The sequence below is a fragment of the Heliconius melpomene genome, chromosome 19, assembly GCF_056956725.1.
Source record: "Heliconius melpomene rosina isolate 202511_hmr_F chromosome 19, ASM5695672v1, whole genome shotgun sequence".
In the NCBI taxonomy this organism is placed as follows: Eukaryota; Metazoa; Arthropoda; class Insecta; order Lepidoptera; family Nymphalidae; genus Heliconius; species Heliconius melpomene.
In genome coordinates this window covers 5,874,234-5,885,733 of record NC_140407.1, presented here as the reverse complement: position 1 = coordinate 5,885,733, position 11,500 = coordinate 5,874,234, and the positions used below count along the sequence as shown (strand labels likewise).

Here is an 11,500-nt window from a genome sequence, read left to right as displayed (position 1 = left end):
ACAAACTACTAGTTTTTTATATCTTCTTTATACTTCTTTATTTATTTCGTTGTTTCTCTGACGTTAAGTAACCTCTGATGACAATATAGTTGATAAGCGCAATTGTAATAATGTTTCCCTATCCATCACCAGAAATTATCGTTTGAAAGTAATACTTTTTACTTAACGAAAATTTAACCTATTATTTAAAAAAAATCATTCACGTCTAATTATATAGAGATCGATTAAATTGATTTCTTTCACTTTAGTGAACAATAACACGTGATGAGTTTAGGAGACTAAGCGGCCTTTTTAATTGGGTAGTTGGCTAGTCAGCTACATTCTTAATGGTCACATCTAATCAAAATATTTTAACTACTGTATAAGTAATTTGAGTTTATTATTACATTTTTATTTATTTAAGTAAAATTTAAAAAAATATACCATGTTGTTCGTATTGAACATCTCCCAGAAAAATGATTTATATATTTTTCAATTCTGATGTGTTTTGAACGTACCAACAACTGAGATGTGACAACAGACAAGCCGAACGCTGTTGACATTTGACAATATTGTCAAAGCCATGTGTGATGATTTTATTTGTTGACGAACGGCTAACCTCAAATATAACATAAATTTAAAATAATCTGATAAATCCAATATAAAGAGATTCGCCATGGCTAAAGTAAAGAACAAGAAAAATGCAAATCTAGCTGATAGAGTTCATAATAAGAAAAAAGCTGAAGCTAACAAGAAGAAACTGAATCCTTTTGAAGTTCATATTAATAGAGAGAAACTTAAAGTTTTAGGTAAAAAATCTAAACATGACCGAGGCCTACCTGGTGTATCACGTGCAAAAGCTATTCAAAAGGTAATTATATCATGTTCATGATTATTGAATGGAAATCATATATTTAAGGGTTCAATCGTAAAGATGAAACATCTTATTTTTTATATATGCCTACTGTATTTTAAATATACAAAGTAGTAATATTTGTGCTACTTAATAATTGCAAATTTGCACATTTAGAGGAAAGAGACATTGGGAACAGAAATGAAGCTCATCAACAAAACAAACACATTTATTGATCGACGTATTGGTGAGAAGAATAATCAGTTATCGACCGAAGATCGTATGATCGCCAGATTTGCTGCTGAAAGGGCTAAACAGCACAGCAAAAAGAATATATATAATCTTGCTGATGATGAAATATTGACACATAGGTAGACTATGTATTCTTATTTATTTTTACACTTGTTCTCTAAAAATATTTATAAAGTTATATTTGTAGTATAATGTGCCTTGAATTAAAAACACATGGATAAAGATATTATTAAATTAATTAAAATATGATTCAATAAGAAATATTTTCTGCTCTGTAACAGAGTCCACCAACCGAATAGCTAATTGAATTGTAATATGTTTTTGGTTTAGCCTGACTGAGTCAATGTATTAGTGTTTAGTATCAAGTGGCAATAAGTATAAAGAACATGTTTTAAACTTAATTTTGTCAAAATTGGAAGAAAAGCATTCAATTTTAAACTGTTACTCTGCACTTGGGGAAGAAAAATACTTATTAAGAAAATTTATAAAAATGTAAAAAACTCTCTAAAACCACACCTCTTGGACAATTTCCAAAAGGTACAGGTTCAAATCGCCGCTACATTCAAATTATTTTATACATTTTCTTAACAAGTATTGAACTTCATTCATTTATCTGCAATTATTTAAAATTGAAATGTTTTTTTTATAATATCTATATTGTATTTCTATAGAGGCCAAACATTAGAACAAATAGAGAAATTTGATGATCCAAGATCATCTGATGATGAAGAAGATGAAAAAAGATTTGGTGGCTTAGGTGGTAAGTCGATAATTTATTTATTAATACAGTAGTCATTCTATCTTGACCAGGGCTTGTAACCGGTATGCATAAAAGTACTGCGGCGTATCCGCTCCGCATAGAGATTAAGCCAGCAAATGCGCAACTTGGCAACGCAGCGCCGTGCTCGGGGCCTTCGTCTCTAAGCGGAGCAATACCTTTATACAGTACTAGTTACAAGCCCTGCTCTTGACAAATTTGGCATTAAGTTCTGCTATTGTAAAAACAATAATTTGAAATTTGAATTTCAAGGTAGAAAGTGCAAAATAGAGTGTTCACATAAGGTTTTCTCTGCCTATCCTGTTATTTGCATCTCAACCTTGAAGCTAAAGATATAATATTCGTAAATGTCTTAAAGTAAATATATGCTTTCCATACAATGTGACATTGGTGAAGTGCTCAACTGGCACACTCCAAGCGTCGTAAATTAAGAACGGAACTGAAATATATGCTTAGAAATCATGTCACTTTTATTATAATGTAATTTTATATTTATCGGTACAATGTGAATACTGACAGACAATGATTAACTTATAGGCAGGGAGATTTTTACACTGTCTATACCCAAGTATATTTTTACTTTAGTGAATTTACACTTAAAATATTTTTTTAAAAATATTATTACAGGCGAATTTGTATCAGAAGGTCACTTTGGTGGTGGAATGCTATCAAAATCAGAATCAAAAGATGGCGCTAAATCCCACAAAGACTTAATAGAACAACTTATAGCTGAGTCTAAAAAACGCAAAGCAGAGAAACAAAAGGAAAAAGAACAAACTTTAGACTTAACAGAGAAATTAGATAGCGAATGGAAGGATTTACAGCCAGTTGTGTTTAAACAACAGAAAAAAGAAGAGTCCATTATAGATAAATTGCTAAGTAAGGCTGAGACTGGCCTGGATTATGATAAAACTATGAGGGAATTGAGATTTGAGAAGAGAGGGACGGTTGGTATATGCATATTTATATATTTTAATATATATTTTTTTGGCCCAGATATCTCAAAAACCAGATTAATTCGGTTAAAGAGATTGATTTAAAATATATAATTTTTTTTAGTGTCACTTCTATTTGTCTACTACTACTTGTGGATGGTAGGAAGAGAGAACCTAGTGTTAAAACACTTTATTTCTCTTAATAAATAACACACTTTATTTATTTTATGTTGAGGGGCAGAAATCAATGATGTGCCTTTAAAAATGTGCATTTAAGCAAATTTATGCAATAATCAAATTTTAAATATGTACAAACACAAAAAATTAATAACAAAAGTATATGATTGACAACCAGTCTAATAAAGAAAAATAAACAAAAGTGTATTACTTATACAGCCATCTGATGGTTTGAAAAGTAAAGAAAAACAAGACGAAGAAGAAAGGAAGAAAATAGAAGAGTTAGAAAGACAGAGAGAAGAAAGAATGGTGCCTGAAGAAATTGTTACAGCAAGAAATTCTAAACCGACTCCCAAGCATAGGTATGAAAACTGTTTTTTTACCTTCACGTTGTATTCCGCACATAACTGGGTAGGCAGAGGAAACTAAGGAACTAGTGTAAGGACACTCTGTTCACTATTAAGGTACTTCCGTTACCCACTTTCCGCAGATTATCGAGGCTTTGTGTTTATATTCCCCGAGTAGGAATCGAACCCACAACCGATCCGTTTACAGGAACATACTGCTTCGCTGCGCCTCGAAAATATAATATATTTAAAGTAATCTTATTTACACATAAGAATTTTGTAATAATTCTGTATGTAACATTATGTTATTGTTGATTTTTTATTAAAGTGAATTTATATAATTATAGGAAACATTGATTGTGTATTCAATCCCCTCTTAGAGGAATGAGTTATTTATTATATCCATTTCGTCGCTCTCGTCGTTTCGTCTCGTCGGTAACAAGGCAACTCGCGGCTTTGAATTCCGCCACTCAACACGCAACGACCAGATATTTGGGCGGTGCGTGAGGACCAGAGTGTCTTAACACTGGGTTCCCTCTGCATATCCTGCTATGTTTTGAAGAATACAGAGTAAGGCCATAACTATTTTTCCCTTATAGATCAGCAGATGATTTAGATGATAACTTTGAATTAGACGACGAAAAGGAATTCATGCTCGCGTACGACAATGAAGGGAAGCCATTAGTGCCAGAACATGTGTTAAAAGATTATTCAGGTATTTTAAATAATTTATTATAATTTATATGACTACTCATATTATTAGCGTTTGTAGTACATTAATTATAGTTTTTTGCAATTTTATAACAGTTTTCTTAATTTTGCAATTCTCTAAATATTTAGCAATTTTATAATTATTTTTATAAATTCGAGAGAAATTAAATAATTAAAAAAATTTTTATAATAACGGCAAGTTTTCTTAAATGTATTTTCAAATACCAAAACGATTAAAATAGTGTAGTGTGCAATTAGAACGATTAAAATAGTATAATTTTAAATAGATATCGTTTTTTATTAGCTTAACGCTGTACCGGAATCTAGTGGTCCGTACACTTCGTTCCTATTAAGACACGTCCGTTCCCGTTTCTCGTTCCGTGTTGAGTGGCAGACCTCAACGCCGCGTTTTGCGTTGTTACCAGAGCGAAGAAATGAAAATATTAAATATTTCATTCCCCCGAGTGGGAATCGAATCCACTACCGTTGCGTTTATAGTTCTCATGGATGTAGGTTTAGGTGTTTTTTTTACTGCATTAAAATACATAATAAACAAATACATAAAGACATTTCGTGTACAAAGGTGGACTTATCTCTAAAAGAGATCTCTTCCAATCAACCAGTGGAAGTGGATGAGTAGCGAGTAAAAACAGAGTACAATTTTATTATATTATGATAACTTAAATATAAAAAAAACATTTTATAGTGCCAAATGCAAAGAAAAAATTCGAAGATGGCGTATCAGATACATCTGATGAAGAAGACAATGATGAATCTAATGATGATAGTGATGAAGATAATAATGAAAAAAATAGTGATGTTTCTAATGAAAATGAATCTGAGGAAGAAAGTGAAGATGATGAGGAAAAAAATAATACAGAGAACGGAAAAGTTGATGAAAGTTCAGACGATGAAGAATTAACAGATGATGAAAGCTCTGATAATGATAAAAATGTTCGAAAAGAAAAAAGTATACTAGAAACGAACATAAGTAACAATTTAAAAAGAAAGAAAGACGAATTTGATGAAATAATAAGTATAGATGTTAAGGAAACGAAAAAATTAAAAGTTACAAATAATGAAGACAAGGAAAGTAAAAAGAAAATTCAAGAAAAATCTAACGACAATTTCGGCAATAATAAAGATAATAATAATGATTCTGGTGATAATGATGATAGTTCTGAAGATGATGATGATGATGAAAAGGATGATTTCAGAGACTTAAGACAATCTGATGGATCGGATGAAGAAATCGAAGATAATAGTGAAACTATTGGTTCATTCTTCGATTTACGATTTAGTGAAGGTGATCATTTGAAGGTAAGTATCGTTTCACCTTCACGTTGTATAACAGAGGAAACCTAGGGTTAATACACCCCGTTCATTCATCACACATTTTCTGAGACATTTTGTTTTTATTGGCGAAATTCAACGCCGCAATTTATCTACCATTACGGGAAAATGGAAATAATTTAAATTTAATAATTTCCTCAAATGTGCATCGAATCTACAACTATCGCGTTTACAGACAGTCTGGTATCTGCTATACACGATTGTCTTAAATTATTAACATAATTATTATTTTTTTATTAATGTCAATAATCAACTATTTGTATTGAATATACAAAGATAATATTTAATTTCTTTTTTTCTCTTTTAGGAACTATTAATGGGTAAAACACCGACACAGCAAGCTACAGCGTTACAACAATTAATAAAAAATTACGACCCAAGTCTCGCGGAAAACAATAAAGAACTATTAAGTAGACTCTACGCACATTTATTACAGTATATACACGAAATATTTTCAAATTTAAAAGAAGAAGCCGAAATTATCAAATCATTTCTTATTTTTAACAAATTAGTACCGTTTTTCTATGATTTAGTCCATTTAAATAAGGTTTCAACTAAGAAATATATAGTGGAATTGCTAAAAGAAAAACATGATAAATTCAAACGTAATCCAAAAAAAGTGCCTGATTTGGATACGCTTGTATTTTTTAAATTAATATCAATTTTGTATCCCACTTCGGATTTCCGACATCCGGTGACGACGCCGTCTTTGTGTTTTATGGCGGAAATACTAACTTTGTCGCGATTTAGAGACGCTCAGTCGATTTCTAGAGGATTCTTTATAGTTGCATTAGTCTTAGAATATACGTTTTTATCAAAAAGATACGTTCCGTCCGCTTTAAACTTTCTGAGAGGCATTTTCTATTTATGCGCAAACACTTCTATTTTAAATCCAATTCAGGTAGTACCGCCATTCCGTTTACATAAAGACGTCAAAATTTTGAATTTAGAAAGCGACTGTTCGAACACTGACGTCGATTTAAAAATGGTGGCAAAAGATTTAGTTTTGACAGACGTTAATGATGATTTTAAAATTCGATGCTTGTACAATGCTGTATCTATGTTGAGGGAATTTTTCGATAATTACATAGAAATTGAGGCATTAAACGCCATTTTTGAGCCACATGTGCAGTTATTGGGGAGAATTGATGTGGATTTGTATCCGAAGAAGGTTAAACAGAAGATTTCGGAGGTATTGCAATATATTAAACAGAATTTAGAAGTAAAGACGTACACACAAATGGCTAGGGAGAAGGTGAGACCGAAAGCTTTGAGGTTGTATGAACCGGAAATACAAGATGTGTAAGTATATATACTAAAACTATAAAATGTATAACTTTTCTAATAAATTTTCAAATATTGTTATATTTTGGAAGCGGATTCAAATTTTACTTAAAGAAAACTTTATAATATACTTTTTTTACACCAAAACACCTACGAGTAAAAGTTAAAAAGAACTTATGATGACAATAGCATTAAAATTATCTTCTATTGAACTCATATTTAGTATATTAATATTACGACAACATTCAACTTACAAATCAACACTTAAAAAACATATATTTTTGCGTAATTGTTAACATTTCTGGCATGTACGCAGAAAATCAAAGAAAATTTTGTGTTATACCATGCCACCTGCCATTAATTATTATAGCAATATCAATTGCTTGTAACTGTGTTAAATACCGCATTGCGTGTTGAGTGGGGAAACTCAACCTCGCGCTTTACCTCGACAAAAAAGCGGAAGCGAAGCGAAGCAAAGAAGTGAAAAAAAATATATTTAATTTCTTCGAGTGGGATCGAACCTGTCGCGATTGCACGCTTGTACCCCGCCACGACAATTTAATTATAATTAATAATTTTAATTATTGTTCAACAGCTTCACAGGCAGTAAGAGTTCAAAATTATCTAGGGAGAACGCAGAAAAGGCAAGACTACAAAATAAATATAAGAAAGAAATGAAAGGCGCTCTAAGAGAAATAAGACGTGACAAGTCGTACATAGCGTCAGTGAAGATACGGCAGAAGATACAGAGGTAAATATTTTATTTATATTTTTTAGTATTAGTTGTTCTTATTTGGTATTATTGTATTTTATTATATATTTTCATATATTTATCATTAGGTATATATAGCAATATACATTTATTTTATTTTTAATTCGATGTTTATTTATTATAGATTATTATTCTTCTATGACCTTATAACGTGAACTATGCTATTTTGATAATAGCCCTTAAATTTACTATTTTAAATCGTTTATCAAGTCCCTTAGCCTTAGTCTATTTAAATCCTGATATTTATTTTTGGTTTCTCTTTACGGTCTTGGTTTCTGTTTGGTGTCTGTAAATAGCAGAGAAAACGGAGGGAAACTATTGTTAAGACACTCTGAAGATTTTTGACACATTCCGTGCAGAATGGCGAAATTCAACGCTGTGTCTTGTTACCAGTGAAAAAATAAAAATAATTCGTTCCCCTAAATAATAATCAAATTCTCAGATGTCGCTTTTACTGTTGGAGCTTCTAATATTAATAATAATATAAATAACACTTTAATTAAAAACTAATTATTATTATTTATCATTCCAGCGATAACATAAGAAAAGAGAAAGTGAAACAGATCTACAAAGACGCGTCTATACAACAAGGGGAATTAAACAAAATAAAACGAATGAAGTAGTTGTTCAAATATTTATTTGTATATTATATTACAAAATATTGCACTTTGTTTATAATATGTATATAATAAATATGTAATATGAAAATTTGTGTTTTATTTACAAATATTTTTTTATAAATGCATCAACAAGAAAAATATAGGAAGGATATAAAGTAATATATTTAAACCGAATTCGTAAATGAAACGGAAATCTCGAAATTCAGTCGAATCTTTGTCTTAAACACCAACACCTTAACGAAATTTCCAAAAATAACTTAAATCTACATGTATTCATTAAAAATACAATAAAATATGCCCATATAAAAATATACCATTAATAACATCTGTGTTTAAAATACAGATGTTACAGATTATAACCATATTATTATTATCTGTATCCTATAAAAACTTTAATTTATTCTTTTTTCTCATCACTATTTAATTGCCAGATAGAATAATTTAAACAAGTGGCAAAACTCAACCAACACAAATATGGCGCCATAAAGAATAAACTATTTTTGTTTACATTATAAAAGCTTATTGTACAAGCTACGGCCGCCGCGTCTAATGCTAGAATGTGGAAAAATGCCTGAAAACAAAAGAAAATTTTGTTTTGATTTCAACATAATTAAAGGTGTTTATTTTTTTGCTACTCTATTTTTTTAGCTTTATGCTGCATCCCGTATGGTCCGTATTAGGAACCTTCCTCCGTCCAATTTTCGACATACTGCGGGTCGAGTGGCGGAACTCAACGCTACACTTCTTATCATTTTCATCTTCTTAGAACGAGGAAATGGAAATAATTCATTCCTCGAGTGTGAATCGAATTTGAATCCACAATCTTTGCGTACACACACAGTCACATGCTTGTTCCGCTAATCTTCCACCATTACCATGATCTCTGCTCAACTTACAAATATGAGTAAGGATACAAATAGCATAAGAAAACACTGGCATTTGTGGATTTGAACCCCTGAGAAAGACTCGTATTTTCTAATATAGATTCTTCAAATAAATTATCACAAAAAAACGACATTAGGTAAATAAAAGTTTCGTTACCCAACATGCAATGTTATTAAAAAGATAAAAATATATGTATATAGTTTCTTTTTCTCTACAACCTTTTTGAACACGTGTAAAGATAAACATAAACATAATTACCAAACCAATTTTGTGGAACTTGAAGAACACTGGCGACCATGACCAGTTAAGCAATAACTGTCCTCCATATAACGCTAACGGTATAACTGCCTCATCTTAAATTAAAATAATTAAAGTTATACATTGAAGTAAATACATTTACAGAATATATTTAGAAAAATGACAGCATTTCAACATGGTCTTTGACGAATTCACAAAAATCTGCCCTGAAGTTCTGCCTACGTGCGATGGAGCGCACCGAAATGCGCACCCGCACAAAAATCGTTGACGTGTGTATTAAAGCCGCTACGATAAAAAAGAAAAGGATTGGCCCGGACCCATCCGTCGCATGCCTAAAAAGTTTTAGGCTTCTAAAAGGAGAATTGGCAGACCGAAAGGGAGATGGCAAGACAAGCTGGACCATTACAGGCCTGACTGGTGTCACAAAATAGATCAAAGGGGAAGAAATGGAAACGAATGGAGAAAAAAAGTAAGTAGAGTCGAACGAAGTACAGGTTAGTGGGAAAAAAATACAGAGTAGGCAATTAAGAGAAAACTTACTGTTAAAATACTCCGTTTGAGCTCAGTTTCCGAAATATTGTACATTGAGTGATGTTTATCATTACGAGAGTGGGGATATTTTTCGTCTATTTGTTAACAACGTGGCATTAAGTTTCGCCACTCAACACACAATGCAAATAATATGCCTTCATCTACTATTCAGCAGAAAGTGGAGAACACAAGTGTCTTAATGGGAATGTAGTGTCTTAACACTAGGTTCACAGGTTCCCCCTGCCTACCCTTTGCTATATACAGGATACAATGTGAAAAAAAAATTACATATACAATTTGTAATAAACCCTTGAAATAGCAAAAAAATATGATATCAATAAATCATATCAGCACTTAAGAATAATATTTGATATTTAAGTGCCTTATCTTTACTGGCTTATTGATAAACAATAATAATATGCAAGTGGTGGAAAAAGAAAAGAATTGACATAAATTGACCTTAGCAACAGCTTTTAATTGATAATATAGGAAGTCATTTGTATTACTTATTTTATTCAAATTTATTAATGTGCAGATTTTTAATTGAGACAGACATTTTTAAATCTGATTAATATAATTGTTTTTATTTTTCCCCACGGGCAAGACAAAATGCAGTATTATATTTTCAAATTAGCCTAGGAAGTGCATAAGAGTGTCTTGATAGTAAGTTTCTCTCTACTCTGCTAGATGTAAAAAAATAGAACATCAATCTAAATATGACTCATTGACAACTAATATAATAATAATAAAATAATAATTGTCTTATTTTAAAAGTTAATATTGCATTCATTGCATTTTCTGCAATATTTAAAAAAATATAAAAAAAAACATTGTACTAAATTAATTATAGTATATGTCATACCTGTAAATCCACCACAATCTTCATACACTTTATAAGAAGCATAGCCCATGCCTGTGTAAAGCGCAGTCCAGGCCGGCCCAAACACCCAATTTGGTGGGTTCCAGCTAGGTTTCTTAATGGTTTGATACCAAGCTTTTCCATTAGCTGATTTCACTTGCCCAGACATTGTTAGGGCTCCGGCCCAACCTCCGACATTCGGTAAAATCATCGCTCCAATCATATTCCAGTTCACCATTTTGATATTTTATGAATCTGACTATAATTATAAATAATTATGAGATTAAACAATAAAATTTTTAGGAGATATTGCAAAAAAATATTAGACAATTAATGTGATTAAAAATATTGTACTGTGTTATATGACAATTTCATAAAGTATTTTAACCTAAATATTGCGTTTTCTAGAAATTTTAAAAGTTCTGTAGTTTAAGGAGTATTTGAGTGCCTTAATAAGCATTAAGTTAATATAATATAATTTTTAATAACAAAATATGGTTCGTAATATGTACCACAGTAAATTTTTTATTAAAACTAATTTTATTTTTCACTAACAAGGCATACTTAACTACAATGCTACAAATAAACAATATAATATAAGAAACAAATAACAATACCTGGCTAAATGTCCAAATTAAAAAGAAGCGTCCAAGTGTTATAAAAATAGCCCGTGAATGAAAAACACTCTAATTGATTCAATGATATCACTTTTGTAAATAAAGGTAGGTTTAACTTTAAAAGTTATCACCTTTATTTGACTCTACAGCTGATATAATTATACTCTGATAGCTGTATAATGTCAAATAAAAGAGTGCTTGCCACAATAAAAAATATAATTAGCAATTGCAGGTTGCAATTAGAAGAAAAAAAATTGAATTGAATTGCATTTTTATAATGACCTATAAA

The 11,500-nt window shown here is 30.8% G+C and overlaps 2 protein-coding genes across 2 annotated transcripts; one reads left to right on the top strand and one right to left on the bottom strand.

Annotated features, from left to right (window-relative positions):
* Positions 1–535: 535 nt before the first annotated feature.
* l(3)07882 (Nucleolar protein 14 homolog l(3)07882) lies at positions 536–8,149 on the top strand. Its single transcript, XM_085202522.1, has 10 exons — positions 536–850; positions 1,010–1,203; positions 1,756–1,844; positions 2,490–2,809; positions 3,194–3,336; positions 3,921–4,036; positions 4,739–5,352; positions 5,693–6,687; positions 7,265–7,420; positions 7,974–8,149. The coding sequence occupies exons 1-10, from the start codon at positions 656–658 to the stop codon at positions 8,062–8,064; spliced, it is 2,913 nt and encodes a 970-aa protein (XP_085058648.1). The 5' UTR covers positions 536–655; the 3' UTR covers positions 8,065–8,149.
* On the bottom strand, positions 8,062–11,392 carry LOC146528485 (translocator protein-like). Its single transcript, XM_085202527.1, has 4 exons — positions 11,212–11,392; positions 10,598–10,853; positions 9,205–9,299; positions 8,062–8,632 (listed from the first exon to the last, which is right to left on the bottom strand). The coding sequence occupies exons 2-4, from the start codon at positions 10,830–10,832 to the stop codon at positions 8,459–8,461; spliced, it is 504 nt and encodes a 167-aa protein (XP_085058653.1). The 5' UTR covers positions 10,833–10,853; positions 11,212–11,392; the 3' UTR covers positions 8,062–8,458.
* Positions 11,393–11,500: the final 108 nt, after the last annotated feature.

Coding starts and splice junctions, on each gene's coding strand:
- LOC146528485 (XM_085202527.1), bottom strand. CDS start 10,832: ATGGTGAACTGGAATATGATTGGAGCGATGATTTTACCGAATGTCGGA. Junction 9,300..10,597: donor AGATTGTGGTGGATTTACAG/GTATGACATATA, acceptor TTTTAATTTAAG/ATGAGGCAGTTATACCGTTA. Junction 8,633..9,204: donor AGTTCCACAAAATTGGTTTG/GTAATTATGTTT, acceptor TTTTGTTTTCAG/GCATTTTTCCACATTCTAGC.